The sequence below is a fragment of the Amia ocellicauda genome, chromosome 13 (genome assembly GCF_036373705.1).
Source record: "Amia ocellicauda isolate fAmiCal2 chromosome 13, fAmiCal2.hap1, whole genome shotgun sequence".
NCBI classification, from domain to species: domain Eukaryota; kingdom Metazoa; phylum Chordata; class Actinopteri; order Amiiformes; family Amiidae; genus Amia; species Amia ocellicauda.
The window spans coordinates 25,789,125-25,811,956 of record NC_089862.1 but is presented as its reverse complement, the minus strand read 5'-3'; the positions used below and the strand labels follow the sequence as shown (position 1 = coordinate 25,811,956).

General features: G+C 37.9%; 1 protein-coding gene across 2 annotated transcripts in view; it reads right to left on the bottom strand.

Annotated features, from left to right (window-relative positions):
- The window catches only part of kdm4c (lysine (K)-specific demethylase 4C), a 209,996-nt gene that overhangs the window by 97,437 nt on the left and 89,727 nt on the right, over positions 1–22,832 (bottom strand). For both annotated transcript variants that reach the window (XM_066720364.1, XM_066720363.1), the window contains exons 10-12: positions 11,894–12,144; positions 8,718–10,915; positions 8,307–8,433 (exon numbers count right to left, since the gene is read on the bottom strand). In XM_066720364.1, coding sequence (XP_066576461.1) covers positions 8,307–8,433; positions 8,718–10,915; positions 11,894–12,144 — 2,576 coding nt within the window. The remainder of the gene's footprint in view (positions 1–8,306; positions 8,434–8,717; positions 10,916–11,893; positions 12,145–22,832) is intronic.

Below are 22,832 nucleotides of genomic sequence, written 5' to 3'. Positions count from 1 at the left end.
GTTGAAACACAATCATGAACTGAAACAGAAACAGCTGTGTAGGAGGAATAAAACTGGGTGAGGAACAGGCAAACTCAGGTAACAAGGTGAGGTTGCTGAAGACAGTTTACTGTCAAAAGTCATACACCATGGCAAGACTGAGCACAGCAACAAGACACAAGGTAGTTATACTGCATCGGCAAGGTCTCTCCCAGGCAGACATTTCAAGGCAGACAGGGGTTTCCAGATGTGCTATCGCAATTGGAAGATGTCCAGCAGTGCTATCAGCTCAGAATTGGCAGAAAACAGTGGGACCCTGGTACACCCATCTACTGTCCAGAGAAGTCTGGTCAGAAGTGGCCTTTAAAGGTCTCCTCAATGCTGAGAAGTACAGGCAGATACTTATCCATCATGCAATACCATCAGGGAGGCATCTGATTGGCCCCAAATTTATTCTGCAGCATGACAACGACCCGGAACATACAGCGACAGTCATTAAGAACTATCTTCACCATAAAGAAGAACAAGGAGTCCTGGAAGTGATGGTATGACCCCCACAGAGCCCTGATCTCAACATCATCGAGTCTGTCTGGGATTACATGAAGAGAGAGAAGCAACTGGGGCTGCCTAAATCCACAGAAGAACTGTGGTTAGTTCTCCAAATATTGATTTGATGTAGATTTTTCTTCTATTCACTAACTTTGCATTTAGTTAATTGAAAGCATTCTTACTTTACAGCATTTTTTCACACCTGCCTAAAATTTTGGCACAGTACTGTATATAATAAAACTGCAAGTAATGACCCAAGATACATTTTGAGAAGCATTCCAGATTTCATTTACTTTATTTTCCTGTTTTTTTTGAGGGGCCACTAGCTTGAACTTAACCAAGAGAGGTTTTGCAGCTGCGTCAATGTGTTTGGGGAAAAAACAAAAAGTAATTCTTGCACTGGGAATCTCATAACTCAGAGGAGCACAGTTATCCTGCCTTTGAGTGACTCTCGTGCCAGAGAAAGCGATGTCGTAACCAGGCGGTTCTACCAAATGATCTTGGCCTCCTAAAAATGTATTTATGATTGTATGTTTTTCTGAGTTCTAAGTTACTATTTCAAAATAATATCTCTTAAGGTTGTATACATAATAGGAACAAAACACAGTTGCTTATGAATATATGATACCACAGTGCAATAATGCAATATACCTTACATCTCACTACCAAATAAAATAATATAATATTAGCATGCACAGAACTGTAGTCAAGAAATCTGGTGTGTAAAGAAATCCTTACAACTCTTCAAAATATTTGTTGGAAATTCTAATATCCAACATATACTTTTATTGCATGATTTTAAGATCAACAGTTATTTTGTATTTGATGAGTAAAAAAAAGTTATACCAAAACCTACTAACAGATTTTTAATTATGGGGATTCAAACAAGCCTAGTTATACTCTCTGAATTTCGTATTTTCCTATTAAATAAATTATATTAAATATTAATGGTATTAGAATATGTTTATCCCAAGTCCAATTAATAATTTAAATGCAATTCTCTAATAGTCTATCCTTAAAAAATCAAGGGATTGGAGTACCATTGTGTTCACTACAAAGACATCAAGAGTGGATCTTTATTACTTAGGAAAAGCAAGGATGCTAAAAATGAACCATTCCCAGGAAATGCCTTGTGTTCTGGTCTTCCCCTTTAGACATAAATATTGCTGTTTTTGCTCTTAGAGTTGTAAAATATAACAGTGTGGAGCTATTAGAGAACATGCAGTGTTTCTCACAGCCACTACATGAAGGCTGTGTCAGGTAAAAAAAAACTGTTAATGACTATCCCTGATGTACCAGCTCTTCCAACAACCATACTGCAGCCATACTGCTGTTAGGGAAATGATTCCCACAAATCACCAAAGACAACTTCAGAATATGAATCTAAAAACAGAAGCTTTTTTTTTCCTTCTTTGCCCATTCTTAATACTTGGGCTTGTAACAAATCTAGAACGTAGGGGGGAATACACTTCAAGGAACAAAAAGTTCCAACAAAACAAGAAGTCTGGTAAATACCAAAACAGAATCAAAAAGGACAAGAAAAACAAATAGATAACACAGTTAGTCACAGATACATTCTGCTTATTCACTTCAACTCAAAATCCCTCCATGAAAAAATATCTGCTAAATGGAAAAAATGCCAAATCCTACTCTCAAATTGATCGGATCTGAACAGCCATAGACACGTTGAAAGTACATTTTTCTTTTGCAATCTCAACATATTTGTTATGCTCTAGGTTATTACACCAATGTTCTTTTGCTGACTTCCCTCCTCTCTGAATAGTACAGGAGCATCTGTTATTTTTTTCAGGTTCTTGAGCATTATCTCAGTATTGGGAGGCATTATGCTCTATAACTCATCATCAAAGCTGAAAGGACAAGCAATTTAGGCTGTTAGAATATATTTTGAACCAGAACACAGTATTAACATACATGCTCTCGATAACACTGCCAGTATCTTGTTGCTTTTTGTATTTATTTTTTCTATCAAGTATCATTTTCTTCAGTGTGACCCTTAGTCCATAACCCTATTTGTTTTTTACAGGCACTACTATGGAAAGATTAACCCTGTTTGTTTGCCTGAGGATTATATATATATATATATATATATATATATATATATATATATATATATATATATATATATATATATATATATATATATATATATATTATTCTGAGTACTAAGTTATGAGGAAGATAACCACTGCAATACAGATGAATGGTACTGTGCTGCAATACAAACACAAGTAGTGTTTGAAATGTAACACCTCCACAACCAGCCCCAACCCATCCCATCATCGACTACAGACGAAGAAGAAAACTACTTGTTGTTCTACTTGTCTGCTATGGAAGGCCACCTCCCATGGTGCAGGATAAGCCCTATAAGGGGAAGATCACTGGACACAATCCCAGCTCCTCAACTGGCCAGGTGCTGCATTGCCTAGACCTGCTTTGGCGCAGCCAGCAGGAGGACTCTTGTCTCATTACCCAGCAGTTAACTCTTCTGTTCTGTTTCACACTGTGCAGAGAGGCCATCTGCCTAAGAGCACATCTCACTAGATGCTGTCCGTCTTCAGCAGGGTGGTATAATATTGTCTGCTCTAAATTACTGTATAAATAAACAGGTCATTTAAAATGAAACATTGTCATTTAGTTACAGTATTAGTTAAATCAGATACTTATGGTATCAAAAATAAATAAGTTTGAGTCTTTATCTGATGTAAAATACAGTGGATACAGTTTTTTGTGTGCTCATTGTCCTACATATATTATGTCCTTACATATTTTATAGGACCACTTCAAATAAATTAGAGTAATAATGAATCATCTGAATAACATTTTTTATGGGCTAAAAGTCTGTTGATTTGCTAAGTTTAGGCATGTTTTAAAATGTTCAATATGACATTAACTGAAATTTCCCTGAGAGGGGAAACTAGCCATCATAACTAGGGTCATCGCACAAAATATGCGACAGCTGCTATTAGTCTTAAATGAATCATAAAGAGTAACACGAGCAATTGCCTCTACTGTAACCTTGGGATTAATTTGTACTATCACGGGATGTGATGCTAAAACAGGGCCCCGGCCCACCGCAAATCAGGTCAAGGGTTTCTGAAATTATGTTTCTATTTTCACTTTTCAACACAAACAACAAAACAGAATTTACCATAATGGAACAGAAACCGGTAGGCAGTTGTACGGGTTTGGGGTCATTTTGATGCATGATGCCATCCATCTATGCCAATCTTCTCAGATTTTCCAAGACAGCTTTGCAACACAGATAATTATAGTTTGTATTCAGATATGGGAACCATGGGAATGTAATTTTATAAACTATTGTAAGCCCAGAATGTCAAAACTATGCAGTCATTTTTGATTATCTCCTGCTTAGAAGCAATATAAATCCTAGCCTGCTACTCATAACAATCTTAGTAACAAAGTTCTGATTTCTGGCATTTGGCCTCAGTTTCCAGCTCATCCCTGCTCTCCCTGTGTACCACTTAAAATAAGATGCCCTGAAGTAGTAGGGAAGAACAGGCTGCAAGCCATTCGAAAGTGAATGAGCAGATAAATAAACAAGTCAGAAAATATTAAAATGAGTCTTCTAAGCCTCATTACTCCTTTATACCTTGCCAAGTGCTGACCCTGCTAGATCATTTTCCCCGAGGGTCACTTTATTTCAGGCAGCCAGAAACACTCTGGCCTGCCATTTGGGCTGTCAGTCAAATAAACACAATTGGAGGCAGGCTTTGGCATTTTTCAACTGTCATGCTTTAGGATAGATATATTAATGGTTGGAGTTATTCCCCTCTGTTTCTGTGATGCTTTGACCTTTATAAGGTTAAAAAATGGTCCTTGATCAGAATAAATATAGACAAATTTAGCAGGACATGTACTTCATTTTAAAGCCCCCTTGTGTGTGATTTCAAATCTGTCTTCCATGTACAAGTGTTAGTTAAACGTGGCAGAAATTATTAGATAGGGCAGAAACCGCTTGAGGCCGAATGGAAGAACATTATTTAAAGACAGAAATAAAGAGCTAACCCTGCTAGGCATCTTTTTTCAAGAAAACGAAAACAAAATTTGAAAATAATCTAACCCCCAGAGCCAATTAAGTTACTTAACTTTAATACATTTGCATCTTGTTTCCTAGTAGGGAAACACTACAAATGACTCATATAAACACACATTTTTACTGGTGATTCCATAGGATTTAAGCATATTACAATGTAAATGCCCTGTGAATCCACTCATGTAAGAAATATAAAGTCAGTCATTGATCTCTTCTTGTCCACCGATCTCTTATGAAAACAAGATGACACCAGTTCATAAATTTAAATTTAAAGCTAACGAAAAAAAACATTAATCAGAAAACCATTTGTCCTATACAATATGGGTGTGTTTCTTGTACACTTTGTGTTTTTCAAGTGCTTGTTACATACAAATTAATGGCTATTATGGTGTTGTTAAGGGCACTATTCACAAGCTTGCTATTTTTACACATTCAACTATGAAAGCTTGTTCTACCTAACCTTTTACAGGCACTATTGATTTTCTTGCATTCACTGCTCATGATCAAAGTTAGTATATTTCACTTTGTCTCCTTAGGGAATGAATTGACAACCCCAGAACCAGCCGAGGAGAAATCTGGTAAAAATGAAAATGTCGATAGTAATATTCTATAATATATAGTCCCACCTGGACGTCTTCACCAATTGGCACTCTGATGCCACGTTTTCCTCTTAATCCCAGAGCAAGAGGAGAGAAATAAGCTCCCCCTCTGATCAATACACAGACCCCAGTTATTCTTCTGAAAATATAGCAAAACTCATTTTTTATTGCTTTAATAAGCATGAAAATAACAAATTAACGTTAGACCTTGAAAGCCCATTGGTAAACAGCCTGTATAGTCCCTTAAGAACCGAATGACAGTTTACAAAACAGAGATCCAGCCCCTGAATTTGCATTTCATTCTGATAGCAGAAGTGCTTTTAATTCTCTTCATGTACATACAATTCAATTTCTTTGCAATTATCCCTCCGGTATACTGAAGCAGTCAGGGGCAATAACAGACTAATTCAGACATGAGGCTGATTGAAGCCCTATATCCCCTTGTCTGAGTTTCACTGCCCTTTATAGTTCTATTTGCTGGCCCCTATGTGATGCAGTAAACAAAGGCTTTGTTTACTAAACTAGTAAACTGTTTAGCATTCCAAAGCTCTACTTTCATATGCAGTGCTACCTGACACAACAAAGAAATATTAATAATTAACAGAGCAACAATGCTTTCTTCCAAAGTTTCTGAAAGAAAGCTATAGAAATGTAAACCCAGATGATTACAGATGCTCTTACGGAATCATTCTGGAAAGTCGGAAATGTATATATACTGCATTGTACGGTATATATGGATATACACACACACACATATATATTAATGTAATACTGTACAGTATACACTACCATTCAATGTCCATTAGACATTAGAAATGTCCTTGTTTTCCATTAAAACGTATATGAAATTAGTTTGAATAGGAAATATAGTAAAATGAATAGGAAATAATAGTCATTGACAAGATTAGAAATAATGATTTTTAATTGAAATAATAATTGTGTCCTTCAAACTTTGCTTTCGTCAAAGAATCCTCCATTTGCAGCAATTACAGCCTTGCAGACCTTTGGCATTCTAGTTGTCAATTTGTTGAGGTAATCTGAAGAGATTTCACCCCATGCTTCCTGAACCACCTCCCACAAGTTGGATTGGCTTCATGGGTACTTCTTAGGTACCATACAGTCAAGCTGCTCCCACAACAGCTCAATAGGTTTGAGATCCGGTGACTATGCTGTCTACTCCATTATACACAGAATACCAGCTGACTGCTTCTTCCCTAAATAGTTATTGCAAAGTTTGGAGCTGTGCTTTAGATCATTGTCCTGTTGTAGCAGGAAAGGCATGGTGTGAGGCATGGTCCACAGGGTATGACATGGTGTTGCAAAATGGAGTGATAGCCTTCCTTCTTCAAGATCCCTTTTACCCTGTACAAATCTCCCACTTTACCACCACCAAAGCACCCCCAGACCATCACATTGCTTCCACCATGCTTGACAAATGGCGTCAAGCACTCCTCCGGCATCTTTTCATTTGGTCTGCATCTCACCAATTTTCTTCTTCTTCATCTGAACATCGCAAACTTATATTCGTCTGTCCATAACACTTTTTTCCAATCTTCCTCTGTCCAGTGTCTGTGTTCTTTTGCCCATCTTAATATTTTCTTTTTATTGGCCAGTCTGAGATATGGCTTTTTCTTTGCAACTCTGCCTAGAAGGCCAGCATCCCGGAGTCGCCGCTTCACTGTTGACGTTGAGACTGGTGTTTTGCAGGTACTATTTAATGAAGCTACCAGTTGAGGACCTGTGAGGCGTCTGTTTCTCAAACTAGACAGTCTAATGTATTTGTCCTCTTGCTCACTTGTGCACCGGGGCCTCCCACTCCTCTTTCTATTCTGGTTAGAGCCAGTTTGCGCTGTTCTGTGAAGGGAGTAGTACACAGCGTTGTACGAGATCTTCAGTTTCTTGGCAATTTCTCACATGGAATAGCCTTCATTTCTCAGAACAAGAATAGATTGACAAGTTTCAGAAGAACATTCTTTGTTTCCGGCCATTTTGAGCCTGTAATCGAACCCACAATGGCTGATGCTCCAGATACTCAACTAGTCTAAAGAAGGCCAGTTTTATTGCTTCTTTAATCAGCACAACAGTTTTCAACTGTGCTAACATAATTGCAAAAGGGTTTTCTAATGATCAATTAGTCTTTTAAAATGATAAACTTGGATTAGCAAACAACATGCCATTGGAACACAGGACTGATGGTTGCTGATAATGGGCCTCTGTACGCCTATGTAGATATTCCATTACAAATCAGCTGTTTCCAGTTACAATAGTCATTTACAACATTGACAAAGTCTACACTGTATTTCTGATAATTTGATGTTATTTTAATGCACAACAAATGTGCTTTTCTTTCAAAAACAAGGAAATTTGTAAGTGACCCCATAGTTTTGAACGGTAGTGTATGTGTGGCTATGCAAATGTATATATTTCTGGACAGTACAGTATAGTATATATATTTATACAACATGAACCATCATCATCCCTATCAGTCTATATTGATCCACAGCTAGATGAAGGCCTCCCCAAGATGTTTCCAGCTGCTTAGATCTACAGCTTCTCTATTTAATGTCACACCTGCACACTTTATGATTTAATCTTCCCATGTATATATTTATAAAACAGGGAGTATTTCTGGTAAAGATATGACAATAGCAGCTGTCATGAGTAAACATTACACCAGAACACACCCCTGCCCTGAAAAACACACAGACTTTCTCAAAACCCCTGCCAGATGGGGCAAAGAATACCCAAGCTTGGATTAATCTAATTCCCTTTGCAAATGGATGCACATCTCTGAATGTGCACATGTAAATGTACAATTCATGAGTGATTTCGTTTGAACACGAATCTTACTGTCTCCAGCTGAAACAAAGCATGCTTTACTTCCTTGGAGACCAGGAAGAAGGCAGAGCAGTTTCACAAGACATCAGCCACCGCAAAAGAAAAAGAAAATCTTTCAGTCAACACAATCATGCCCTTTCATTAAACATTTTAAAAGCTGTTTTTTCATGTAATAGTTACATGACTTGAACTGAGAGACTAAAACGATGAGAGTAGATTTTGAAATGAATGAATGCAAAGGAGGGGGAAGTGTCTATGAGACTTACCCTCATCACTGCCCGCCTGTTGTTTGACAGCACTCGGTGCAGCTCGGGCTGTAGGCTTACGCAGAGGCAGGCGCCAGCTCTTCGTAGTTCTGTTTCGTCCCACTTTGATCATCACCTGATTAGGAAACTAGAAGGACAGAACAGAAGCAATATGGCTTATACATTTCCCTATAACTAAAGTGAATCCAAATATTTTTTTAAAGCGACTACAAATCCATATCAAATTGAAAACCATGTACTAATCTTGCCTTTGTACAAAAACTAGAAATGAAATATTAAACTAAATTAAACTAAATTAGTTAAATAAAAATAATAATTTACGTTATCAGATATAGGAATATCAGCATCTGTATGTTATGTAAACACATTACTTTTAGAAGAAGGAAAAAAGTATAGGTTAAAAATAGTTACAGTGGAAATCTCCCCTGGTTCCAGGTCACCACCTCCACTCTCAAGGTCACTCAGGTTGTTCCCCTCTGTAGACACGCTAGTGGTCTCTTCCTCCCGACTGGTATTAAGGTCTGCATCAAAGTCCTTCTCTCGGGAGGGTGTTCTCTCGGGTCTGAAGTCCTTGTAAAGACCGAGGGCCTCCAAACCCTGGCTCCCTGACTTATGTGTAGTCAGCTCTCTGCAAAGGGTCAAAGCCTCAGCAGCTTCCGTCTCTATTCTGTGGAGGTCATAATCACTGCACAGGGAAAGTGATTCACTAGCACAGGTGACCGGCCTCCTGGATTCCATTTCTCCCCAGTCATTCGGATTCTCTGGGCCTTCTGGGACATCTGATTTTCTTTCACTGCATTCTGCCTGGCCTTGAGATTCCACCTCACTCCAAAACATATGGCTTTGAGAATGTAGACTGTAGTGGCCCATGGATTCCTGAAGTTTCCCTTCAGTCAGATCTGCTGGGATTCCTGGATTCACATTTTCAATCAATACTGCCGGGGTTTGAGAACTCAGACTGCCCCAGATTCCTCCACCCCTAGGCTTTACCTGATCACAACATTCAGATGGGCCTTGGGCTTTCAAGTCTTTGCCAACTGTCAAAATGGCATCCTCCTGCATACCAGTCATGTGATAAGTCTGCGAATCCTCTTTTTCACAAATAGTTGAAGTTAGTGTGTTCACATTTTCAACGGGAGGAGGAGTGTTCTTTTCAAAACCAACTACTTCTCCTGAAGGGTTTAGCACATTTTCACATATTGGGGAGCTCTCACTGTCTTGGAGTTCATTCTCTAAAGACTGAATGTCTTCTGTTAGTGTTGGCTTTATAGAAATTTCCTCTATATTGGGAGCTAAATGAAAGCTTCTACCTTCACAGCTAGATGAAGCAATAAGTCCCTGTAGTTCTCCACAGGCTGGGGTTCCAGGGACGACTGCAGTTAGAGTCTGCTGTTCTTCTTCAGGTCTCTGAGACACAGAATGTACCTCCACTTTTATTTCCTGGGAGTCAGCTTTCATCTGAAGACTTCCTAGTGAACCTTGCATGTCTATATCCTTACTGACTGCAGGACACTCAGACAGACCTACATGTCTTTCAACAACATTGTCTGGTAAAAGAAAATGTACATCACTACATAGCTCGACAGGATGGATTCCATCAGTGAGTGCAGGGGAGGAAGAAGTTTCTCTACAGAGGACTGGGGCTGGAGGATTGTCTTGGGAGGAAATGTCAGGATGGAGTGGTTTAACGTCTAAATTTACGGCTGGAGTCAGAGATGGCATCTCATGACATACCAAGGGAGTCAGAGAGTCTTCTTCATAACTAAGCTCTGGAGTCAGAGATGGCATTTCATTGTTCATCCCATGTCTGATAGTATGCTCTTCACTACTTGGAGTTGTAGTGTATGAATTCATACCATCATTATCTAGAATTGGAGGCCACAAATGTTCTGCTATGCTGACAGGAGATGTTTTAGCATTGTTAGAAGTTAAGGAGCTGTGAGATGCTGTACCAGATTGTGAAACAGAACATTCTCCAATAGTTAGAGCTGTTGTTAAGGAATTATCCTTAATATCTGCTGGAACAGTACCAGTACATTGTTTTATCGTGTTTAACTGTACCTCAGCACTACCACGAGTTCGGGATTCAATGTGTTCTTTTGTTGAAAGAAAACCCATTCCATCACTGAGTACAGGTGTCTGAACATTTTCTTCCTGTAACAGCGGAGGTGGCTCACAGTCCATGTGACTAAGTAATTTACGTCCATCCTTATTGTTGGGTTTCGAAGTACGCGCGATAGCTTCGTCTGATGTGATCGTCTGAGGATTTGAAGGGTTTTCTATGTGTTTGTCTGGTGAAAGAGTCCCTAGCACTGCACAAAGCACCACTGGGCAGTCTTTTGTTGGGGATCTACTTCGAGACTGAGCTGCTATAGGATGGTGCTGTGGGTCTGAAACAGGGGGAAGAATTTTAGAGTTTTCTTCTACCTCCATTTTTTCAGAAGTGGTTGAAACTTTACACTGCTCCTCTCCAACATTACAAGGAGAGGGGAAGGCATGTGTTGGGATGAAATCTTTGTCACTTTCACCGGAATGCCTAATCCTGTCGTTCTTCGCTGCATTTACTTTCACCGTGCGCATCGTTGTGGTTGCTTCTGTCTGGCTTTCCCCTGAGTGACAAAACAAGTTAGTTAAGCAATAAATCAAACTCTTGCTGCCCAATTTAGTTTCCTAATATAATTAATAAGTGCTAAAAGCATTTAACAAGAGTTAATTTACTTGCGCCATGTTGAGGAAACTATTAAAAATAGCTTTCATACCTGAAAAAATTAAATGAAACAATCCAAATAAATAAATGTTAAAATGTATTTAAAAATGTAATAATTACACCTACACTTTCTTGGTTAAGATTACGTTTTTCTCATATCCTTCTTTTCTTCCCTTCTGCTACAGACTTTAATCACTGGCTTTCTTTCATAGTATTTCTAATTTTGGTTTTATCTTCATAGCAATAAGCTTGTGAGGGTAAGTAATTTTATAAGCACCCTTTCAATATAAAATTACTTAATTAAAGCATTAAAATACTGACATTTTAAGTAAAACAATGGCCTTTTTGTAAATCTCCACTTGCATGAATTACACGCATTCAAATATACTTCAAGACACACACACACCACACATACACTAAGGCTGACAACAGTCCAGCAGCTGCAATATCAGATCCAACACATAATTTAATCATTTAAAAGTAGATCTACTCTTAACTGACACAATTATGTATATAATATATGTATATATGTATATATATATATATATATATAATTAATATGTGTGTGTGTATATATATAATTAATATGTGTGTATATATTATATATATATAAATTAAAATCAATGATGTGTCCTCTTTCTTCCCAGTTATTCAATACACCCCTTAATCCACTAGTCATTCCATGAATCTGAAATCCCAATCAATTTCTCAAGCCAACATGCTTTATGAGAAAGTGAGAGAATGTGGGAGAGAGGAGGAAGAGAGCAGAGGAGGGTTGGGTGATTTAAGATGAGCAGAGCTTGTCATGAGTGGATTTATAGCTTCAGAGACAGCTGGGGCATGCAATTGATGGGTGACACATAATCAGCCGTTATCTCACCTGAGAACTGGATTGCATCCAGGGGCTTCTGATCCTGCTGGATTTCACTAATGCTCTGCACTCCTTCAGCAGACAGCTCTCCTATCTCTTGCGGCTCCACTTTCTTGCCTGTCCTCTCAGGCTCTTTCTTGACCTTGAGGCCCTGTGTAGCTGCTCCTATGGCTGTTTCTGTAACCACTTGCTTGCTAGCTGCTCTCTCGTCTTCCACAGTTTTCAGCTTCTTAGATCGAGATTGTGGGTGATGGAGGCTGCTGTAAAAGATAGCACACTGAGGGTAAGGAATGGTTGTCAGGGATAAAACGAAGAGCTGCATTCATCTAAGCCAACTTTCACAAGCAGAGAGTGGCACTATCGTTTTAGACAGGACAAGGCTATATTTCTGTTGAAGTAAAAAATAAAACAAAACAAGACAAAAATGCACTTTCACGTTTGTCTTGTTTTTCTCCCCTGTGTAAAACATGCTCAGGATATCAAAATACATTACGTATGCCTCCAAAATGTACATCTTAATGTGGTCATGCTAGGTTTATGGTGAGAAAAACACAGGTACAATTGTATTAATTTTGTGGAGAATCTGTTGCTGTGTTTAAATACTAATATGAATCTAATGGTCTATTGTTTATAATAGAAAATAGTACCATAGATAAATGTAGGATCCAGGTTACATTGATGCAGGCTATTTAATGTTGCAGATACTTAAGACCAATCAAACAGAACAGTTAATTGTAGATTAATATGGACGACTATAAACTGCCATCTGGCCAGGAGACACAGGAGGCCATGAACTGGTCCAAATGCCATTAGTTTTGGGCATGTAATGTAATCTTACAAAAGAATAACTGCACAAAACATTATAGATGTAGTAGCTGTACGTTTAACTTTAGTGATTCTTCTGGAAGCAAAACCCCAGCTCCACGGAAGAAAAGAGATATCGGAGAAGAGCTCAAATGTATGTTTCCATATCTGTGGCACATTACTGCAGCTCTAATGTAGTTAGCCTCACCTATCATGAGCATTAACCCTTTACACCCCAGGTCCCGTTACTCCATGCTGGTGTCTAAGCACAAAGGATAGAATATTTCTGTGTAGGAACACCATTAATCGACAGGAGTTGTCTTGTTTGATCAATGAGGCTTGGTGTGATTCATTGAGTAAGGGGAAAATGTGCAGATTTTATAACTTGGATTGTTTTGGAAAGATAAAATCATTTCATAAAAAGAAACAAAGGATGTCTGCGGCAGCTCCATTAGCAACATTTTCAGATGAACAAGTAGAAGAGATGTTCTTTCAAGAATCTGACAGTGCAGAGCATACTGTCATCAGACAAGAAACGGCTACCTGAGGAGATGATCCCCAGATGGATTTTTAAGTACATTATTACTTTTTTCATTATAATATTTGTAAATCACAGAATATATACAACATTTATCTTTATAGATTTATATATGAAGCTTTGCATTCTGAGATTAAAGGGTTAAGGAATAACAGCAAACTGTAAAGACACCCTTAGATGGGTAAGAGATTGACTGAATACTCTGTCTTTAGCAGCTCATAATGCAGGATAAATTAACTTAAAATTAATCAGATTGGGGTGAGATACATCTCCACATGTGAAATATAGATCTCAATGCATTTAAAAATATATACAAAAGATACTACAAGTATTTAAGGAAGTGCAAAGCAAGTCTTGTATAATTGTGTAAATAAGAGGCTATTTTATTCAGTCTTACATGTTCCCAGGTCCCTGTTTTTGCTGTTCAGCTTGTAGCAGTGCTTTGGGTCTCTTTCTCTCAATTCTCTTAAAATCTATGACACAGTCTCCCTCTTCTTCAACTAAGAACCTACGACTCACCATCAATCCTGCTTTTCCTACACTCAGTACATCACCATGCTGACAAGATCCTGTCGATTCTTCCTGAGCAACTTGCACCGAATCCGATCTTTCCTCACCGACTACTGGACTCAGCTGCTCGTCCAGTCCCTGGTACCTGGATGACTGCAACTCCCTCCTGGCTGGCCTGCCTGCAACAACTGCCCACCCACTCCAGCTCATCCAGAACTATGCGGCTCATAATTTTATACTGTACATATGCTTTTGTAATGCTCTTATACCTTGTAAGTATCCCTGGATAAGTCTCCACTTTACTAAGGGAGCACTCCTAGTTGCTCTAAAAAGTGTTGTACACTCTAAAAAAAACAACAACAACAAAACAGCCACGCAAGCTGACATTTTGAAAGTGATTGCAGTAGATGTATAACTTATGAGTGGAAAAATATATCGGTATGTAAACTTACGTAAACATGTAAAAATTACAGTGGTTTTACTTCAACCACTGAAGCAACTTGGCTCCCTACACTACCATAACAGATTTGAAAGGAAACAATCAAGATGTGCTTTAAGTGTAGACGTCCATCTTTAATTTGAGGGTAGTTACATCCAAATTTGGTAAACAGTGTAGGAATTACACCCATTTTTATATGTAGTCCACCCAATTTTAAGGGCTCAACAGTATATGGACAAACAAACAGATTCATGAATTAAATTGTGAGTTTCAATACTTGGTTGCAAATCCTTTGCAGTCAATGACTGCCTGAAGTCTGGAACTTGCTTGTTCTTGGGGCGTTTTGCCTTCAGTTTTGCCTTAGAAATCAAAACAAACCAATCAGAGAGATAGCAAAAACATTAGGTGTGGCCAAATCAACTATTTGGTACATTCTGAAAAAGAATGAACGCACTGGTTAGCTCAGGAACACCAAGAGGCCTGGAAGACCACAGAAAAACCCCTTCACATCAGTTGGCCAGATCAGGAACACCCTCCAGGAGGTAGGTGTGTCTGTGTCAAAGTCAACAATCAAGAGCAGTCTTCACCAGAGTAAATACACAGGGTTTTGCACAAGATGTAAACAAGAAACAGGAAGACCAGATTAGAGTTTGCCAAAAAACATCTAAAGAACTCTGTACAGTTCTGGAACAACATCCTACGAACAGATGAGACAAAGATCAACTTGTACAAGAATGATGGTAAGAGAAGAGTATGGAGAAGGGAAGGAACTGCTCATGATCTGAACAAGCAGGAACTAAAGACAGCTGCAGTGCAGGCCTGGCAGAGCATCACCAGGGAAGAAACCCAGCATCTGGTGATGTCTATGGGTTCCAGACTTCAGGCAGTCATTGACTGCAAAGGATTTGCAACCAAGTATTGAAACTCACAATGTAATTAATGATTATGTTAGTTTGTCATATAAAAATGGGTGTAATTGCTACACCATTCACCCAATTTGGATGTAACTACCCTCAAATTAAAAGATGCAAGTCTACACATAAAGTTTCCTTTCAAATCCATTGTGGAGGCGTGCAGAGACAGAAAAATAACAATTGTGTCACTGTCCAAATATTTATGGACCTAACTGTATGTATGCTTTATTTTTCAAAACCTTGATATTTGATCTTTAAAGCAAATACAAATTTAAGCATTGCCTGCATCACTAGTAGGAGAACAGAAACCATTTTCACTAGGGGAATTGCTCCTTCTGATTCAAGTTCAATCTGACCTCCATATTGTATTTGTCAGAGATGGATTGCATGCTCCATTATGGCTGACTTCATTATACTGCACCATGTAATTCTGTTCCACATTGTACAATTATTGTATTCTAAATTGGTTTTCCCATATAACTAATGGCGAAAAAGGCAACGATTTCCATAGAAATCAAGACATTTGGAGTTAATGCTACGTGGTCGTTCCTGACCTGAAACTGATTGAGGGTTCAAATGGAATATTGTGCAAAATCTGATTAGAAATTCTTTGAAGGCTATAATTCTGAGTAATTGTGCACTGAAAATAATCTGTTGCTATAACAAGCTAGTATATTTTTAAACCACTTATTACCTGTTTTGTTCTTCTTCCACAAACATCAGTTGTCTGTTTTCTGTGTAGAACACTTCACATACAGTCAGGCATTGTTCTGAGACCCCAGTTTGCTCATGCTCAACCCAATCCCATTATTAGTTTGCTCTTTCAGTCATTTTATTTTTCTGTTACATTGCGTTCATGTTGACAGGTCATGGTGAGATATGCTGAAGTGTTTGAGAAATAAACTACTAAGAGAAAGCATATTTTTTATAGAACAGACAGTTGTTGATCCTTGTTCTCCAGCTTGGTGAAGATCAAGTAGATATTCAACTCTCTGCTATCACCCTCTATACACTTCAGAGAGACTGCAATTCCCTCCTTTTTTCTTCTGCCATTCATCTTTGTACTTCTGGTGCACTAACCCATTTTGTTTTCTTTTACTCTGAGTAACAATAAAGAGCATGCACTCCTTTTGTTTTGCCTTATGTGAAATTTATTTGAAAGATTCACTGTGTTAAAAATCTAATTGTTTTGCTAATAAACATTACATGCTGTGCACTTTTACCATAGAAAGTTGGCTCTGGTATAAAATAAGACGGAACTGAGAAATAGATAGACAAAATACAAAATTTGGACCACTGAGGTTTTATGTATTTATTGTTGTTTGGGGTTTTGTAATGTGTTTGATCTTGTTCATTAGTCTTATTGTTTTTTGTTTTTTTTTCAAGGAAACAACCAAAATAAACTGAAGATTCGAGACCACAAACATAAAATATACAATAAGTATAGTTTAAAGTCATTTGATAGTAAATATACTGCCTCCTGCCAAGACCTCTTTACTCTATAGTGCCACATCAACTTTAGGTAACTCATTGATTGAGCTCAGGCCTCATTTTCCAACTATTTTACCCATGATCAATCAATTCTGCATTTGCTTGCTATGAGTAAGTACAACAGTGGCACTGCATTACAGCATCACACAAGTTTAAATGTTCAAACACATTTAACACCAGAGAACACTGATATTGAGTATGCATTTGTATTAAGCATTAAAAAGCTCTCGGTTTTAGTTAACTTTGGGGAAATATAATAAAAACAACCACAACAAAAATGTGTCAGAGTAGTATTTTGATTACCACAATATGTAAAATAATTACAATTATATATACACACATACCATTTATTTCTGCTTAGAACTGATTAAGTAGGTAGTATAATTTAAACCCTTTTACCATACTGTAAAATAAGGGCTCCTCTTATGTAAATTAATGAAAATATATATGGAAATTGCATCAGGTAGGTAATACTAGGTTAGCACGACAAAAACTACATGAAGAGTTTTTTCCTTATGTGGTTGGGCACCAGTGCTGTAGGAAAAGTGGTGAAAGAATAGACCAAAAATACACAATTAGTGCCCAATCCACTTGCCATATTTTAAAAAATATTTTATTTTATTCTTTCATATGTACTTATGTATGTTTGCATTTTAAAATACATGTTCTGTAAAACCTGAATATAACAAAGTTGAAATCTGAGTCAACAAATGACTAGAGCTAGTGAAATTGCGCTAGAATACTTGTGGTTTACACACAAGGTTTACTACAAGTCGTGGGTGCCCCAGTTTCCACCAGAGAGAACCGTGCTCCTTAAAAGCTGTCTGAGAAATAATCTCTATTATTATTTGTTGTTGTTGTTGTCAGTGTTGATCCAGTATCAAAAACCCTGAAATGTAACAGTATTTATTTATTATGAGTTTGTACTTCTACATAATGCTTAAAACAGCATGTCACTTTATTTAAACATTTCACTTTATACACGAACACACACAGCATTATTTATTATAAGTTCTGAATATGTTTATTTGTATAAACTATAATATAGGCTATAAATTTGTGTTTCAGGCTGCCATATTGTTGGAACTGGTTTTAGAGGTGCCAGTGTTCAGCTTCAATGTGTACTTGAAGGAAATTTAAATTATACCCAGTTCATGCAAACTTATGTGATTCTTTCTATTAAAATCACTTGAGATCCCACACATAGAAATTTAGCAATAGGTGAAATCAAATGACACTGGTGCTGAAATGGAATTTGCAAATCTTGAAAGAGAACATGATGCTAATGCTTCTTTCTCCCTGTACAGTTAGAGTCCCTGTTCCTAGCACTATTGAGAAAAGTGTTTCTTATGTAGGCTGAAGATGTAGTCAAATATACTCCATATACTTGCTGTGCTAAAGTGTGGGTGTGTGTCCAGTGGGAACCTGAGAAAGTTATTCCAAATATATATATATATATATATATATATATATATATATATATATATATATGATGCATGTAGAGAGCATTTTGCAAGCTACTGTTACATCTTTCATACTATTTCAGTGGTTTTGTGAACACTACACTTCAGGTCAGTTCCAACGACGCTGCACATTTTGGATAAGAAGAAGTCTGCTTTAGTTTAAAACTTTTACCAAATGACAAAGGGATTTCTGACAATATGCACATTTATTTTAAATGACATAAAGCACTAAAAAAGTAGGTTCATGGAATTTGAATGGCTCGTATTTACAAGCTTGCATGTCACAGCTGGGAGTGTAACACAGTGGTACAGCAGAAGAGCCCCGACAACGTTTCCTGCTCAGAGTCCTGACCTCAATCCCTTCAACGACGACTGGAACAGCCAATCAAGAAGAGACTACAGAGACCAACATCTACCGCTAGAACACAAACTGTGCGGCAGGAGCAACGACACCTTGTTCTTCCAGCTATCTGTTAAAGGATGGAACATGTCCTGTTATAAGACTGTAGAAGTCATTAAGGACTGAATACTCTGTGTTGTCCTAATAATATTTGTATGTATAATATATATTTTAAAGAAAGTATGAATCCCTCCGAGACTATATTTTAGCTCAATAACATTCACGTATGGCTGTAACATGTCTACCAAACTGGAGAGGGGGGAAAACATGTTTTTATAAACCAATATATTCAAGTTCCTTTATGCTGTATATTTGCTAATGTATTGAGCAGATTAGGAAAAGGAATGGAATGGTTTCCAAGGAATATCACACAGCAGAAAATAATATTTCTAAAGACTATGAGGAGTTGACTGAATTTAATTAATCAGATTAGCACTGTTTATTGAAGGAGAAAATGGACAAAAGCAATTATTAATTAAATTGAACACCTAACTCATAGCAATCACCTGTACTCCCCCATAAGAAAGTCTAATTAGTAATATAAATATAGTACTGTGCAAAAGTTTTAGGCAGGTGTTAAAAAATTCTGTAAAGCAAGAATGTTTTCAAAAATAGATGTCAATACATTATATTTATCACTTAACTAAATGCAAAGTGAGTGAACAGAAGAAACATCTAAATCAAATCAAATATGGCAGCAGGGGCTCTGGACTGGTGAGTCAAAATTTGAAATATTTGTCTGTAGCAGAAGGCAGTTTGTTCGCTGAAGGGCTGGAGAGCAATACACGAATGAGTGTCTGCAGGCCACAGTGAAGCACGGTGGAGGTTCCTTGCAAGTTTGGGGCTGCATTTCTGCAAATGGAGTTGGGGATTTGGTCAGAATTAATGGTCTCCTCAATGCTGAATACAGGCAGATACGTATCCATCATGTAATACCATCAGGGAGGCATCTGATTGGCCCCAAATTTATTCTGCAGCATGACAACGACCTGGAACATACAGAGACAGTCATTAAGAACTATCTTCACCGTAAAGAAGAACAAGGAGTCCTGGAAGTGCTGGTATGGCCCCCACAGAGCCCTGATCTCAACATCATCAGGTCTGTCTGGGATTACATGAAGAGAGAGAAGCAACTGAGGCTGCCTAAATCCACAGAAGAACTGTGGTTAGTTCTCCAAGATGTTTGGGCCAACCTACCTGCCGAGATCCTTCAAACACTGTTTGCAAGTGTACCTAGAAGAATTGCTGCTGTTTTGAAGGCAAAGGGTGTCACACCAAATATTGATTTGATGCAGATTTTTCTTCTGTTCACTCACTTTGCATTTAGTTAATTGATAACTGCTTTCAAAAATAGACGTTAATAGATTATATTCTTACTTTACAGAATTTTTTTCACACACCTGCCTACAATTTTGCACAGTACTGTATACATAAATAAATAGTGAGAAGACTTTAAACTTTTGTTGTGAAAGCATTGTAGCATTAGCATTCAAGTAAAATAAATGGTAAATGTCACTTGAATTCCAAAGAAAATGTAAGTTATGAAAGTTTTAAGTCTTTTTTTCTTTTTTGCAAAACACAACCCAAATCCTCCTTCTATAAACAGGTACACACAATGGAGTGTTCATTTAGTCTACTGCTGCCCAGGATCAACTCTACTCCTGAAAATGAAGGACATTGTTAACTATAACATTGTATGTACCGTACCATTAGCATTGACTTCATTCTCACACTATTGCTTTTTCTCTAAATGTTATGATGGCTTTTGTACGAGCATCGCTCTTATCCAGAATATAGTGGCTGGTGATAGATAGTGACTGGCTGAAAGAAGGACAAACGGTGAAGGTAGAATATGGAGGCAAATTCAACTCAGTTAAACCAGCCCTTTTAACCAGTCATGCTCACTAATGCACTAATGGCCTACCTCAGAAATTGAAGATATATTGCCATTTAAATACACAACATCATTGGACGTCATTTCAACTTTGCATCATAAAAACACAATTAGCACACAAATAAACTGCCATCTTTAAAAAGGGAGGCACATCTAGCATATTCAGGAATCACAACTAATGCATTGCGCACTATGCAGTAAAATATGATGTGCCTATACCACATGTTGATCTGATGGGTTTGGCTGTTAAGTGGTCTTTCAAAATGTGGTGTCCATAAGTACACAATACCATTACTTATAGTGGACATTGGTATTCTCAAGGTGTCAAACATCTTGCTGGCATTCAATCATTTAAATCACTGCTTGTTTCATAAGGGACCCCTAAACACTGCCTGGTGATGGCTGTGACATGGTTTTGTACATTGTGGCAGTCGGACTGCAACTGAGTGCGTATGGCTAATTAATGTAGAACTCTATAAAGCACTTTGGGAAATTATTTCAGCTAATAGAGAGTTTGCCTCGCTATACTTCTGGTCATATTATGATGAATAAAAGATACTGCATCTAACAAGTATACAAAACAAACTGCAATGCAGACATTATTTTCACTCTCCACGTTCACTCATTTACAATATAAGTGACATGAGCAGGTGTCATGTACTATAATCAATGGTATGTGCCTATGTTTGCACTTTCTATCTATGTTTCCCCATGAATTGAGGTTTATAAAAGCAAAATCTAATGACCCATGAGACTTAATTTCCCATGTTTAGTATCCCTTTCACATTATTTATATCCTGAGGAAAAGCTTGCTGTTATAAGCAGGGCTGGTAGATTTAGCAGGTTTCTATCTGTTCAGTGAGCTGTTAGGAACCTTGGGCCAGAAACAGACTCTAGTGGTTCCTGTTTGTGGAGATGGTTACTTCATTTAGGGCTTGATGACACGAACACTTGATGGAGAGAAGGGCCTCCTGGGAAATCAAGAGTCCATGAAAAAGAAGATCTTTCAAATTGTGAGCCTCCAGGGTAAGTTTGTCCAGAACGTGTAAAACATACAGAGTTTTGGTCACTCTTTTACCCCCATCATATGGAACATGTCCTGTCCTTAAAATGTTAGTATTTGTGTAAAGCTAGCACAGGGTTAAAACAAATAAACTAATGTTAGATGAATTACCACAAAAAAATCCATATTATAGTCCCTCCAAAATCTAAACAAATTAATACATTAAATTAAAAAAACTTAATTGAGGGAAAAAAGAAAAAAAAAAACACTCAGAAGCTCAGCAAAGCACTCTGCTGAGTTATGCAAGTAGTCTACATTCCTGTGTTTATAGCAAACACATAGTGATTTAGTGAAAACTTAAAAGTATATTGGCAGGCATGTAGCTTTTTAATAAGCCTAATTGCTTTCTTTTTATGGCAACCTGAAGATTTGCAGGACTTTGCAGCCCATACACACGGAGGGATTAAACAGGAGATGCCAGACATCTATGATTGGCTTTATTTCTCTTCCAGTATTATTACTCTGTTGTTACGTTACCATGAGACTGCGGGAAGGGTGTAGGCATCTCTTAAAGGAAAAACATAGCTCCCGTAAAGTCTGCTTGAGAAATAACTACACTGGAAAACGACACAATAATGCTCTTCATGTTATTTCCAATGTCCTGGTGATTTCTCTGCATTCTGGTAGTATAAGGGATACCAATTGTACAAAATTAGCTTTGTCCTATTCAGAAATTCTGCATATCCATCTCCAGGTGATCCCACAGTTGCTTGCAGGCTAAAGGTCTGGATTCCACAGATATCGATGGAAGCTAAATGTATCTAGGACAGCGTGCGCAGTGTGGTAGGTAGTACAGTCTTTACGGAAGAGTATCAGGCTCTACTCTAAAGATCTGTGCCATTGCCCCAGGAAAAGTTCCCTCTACACCAGCTGACACTGGCTGGCATTTATCTGTGTAACCTGCTGCACTTCCACTGTGGCTACAGGGCTCCCACACAGATATATGTCTGTCACTTGTTGCCAAACCTATACTCAGTCATGAGACAGGCAGGCAGTCAATTTTTTTTTACAATTGTAGATGGTTTGGGTATTTTTACAGTCTGTTGTTGACTACTAATTACTTATTGCAGCGTTCCCTTTCTGACCATTGACAGCCTCTCCTGATGGCCCACATTTTCACATTAACAACAAACTGACATCTTTGCAGCTAGCTGTGGATGCTTTACACAACCACTACAGGCTGTATACAAGTGGGCATGTTTACAAGTGTCTGGGGGCCTCTGAATACTTATCTCAGTGAGGCGCACCTGTCCCTTTTATTCAAGATATTCTGACTAATGCTCAAAGACATTAGACTACAGGCTATACAAAAAGGACCCTGCATTACTGAGCTTGACCCGGTCTTTGGTGTTAATATAAACATACAGAGGGCTTCAAACAACATCCAACACAGGCAACAGGATTTCCAAGATAAGTGAAATCTGCACCCGCT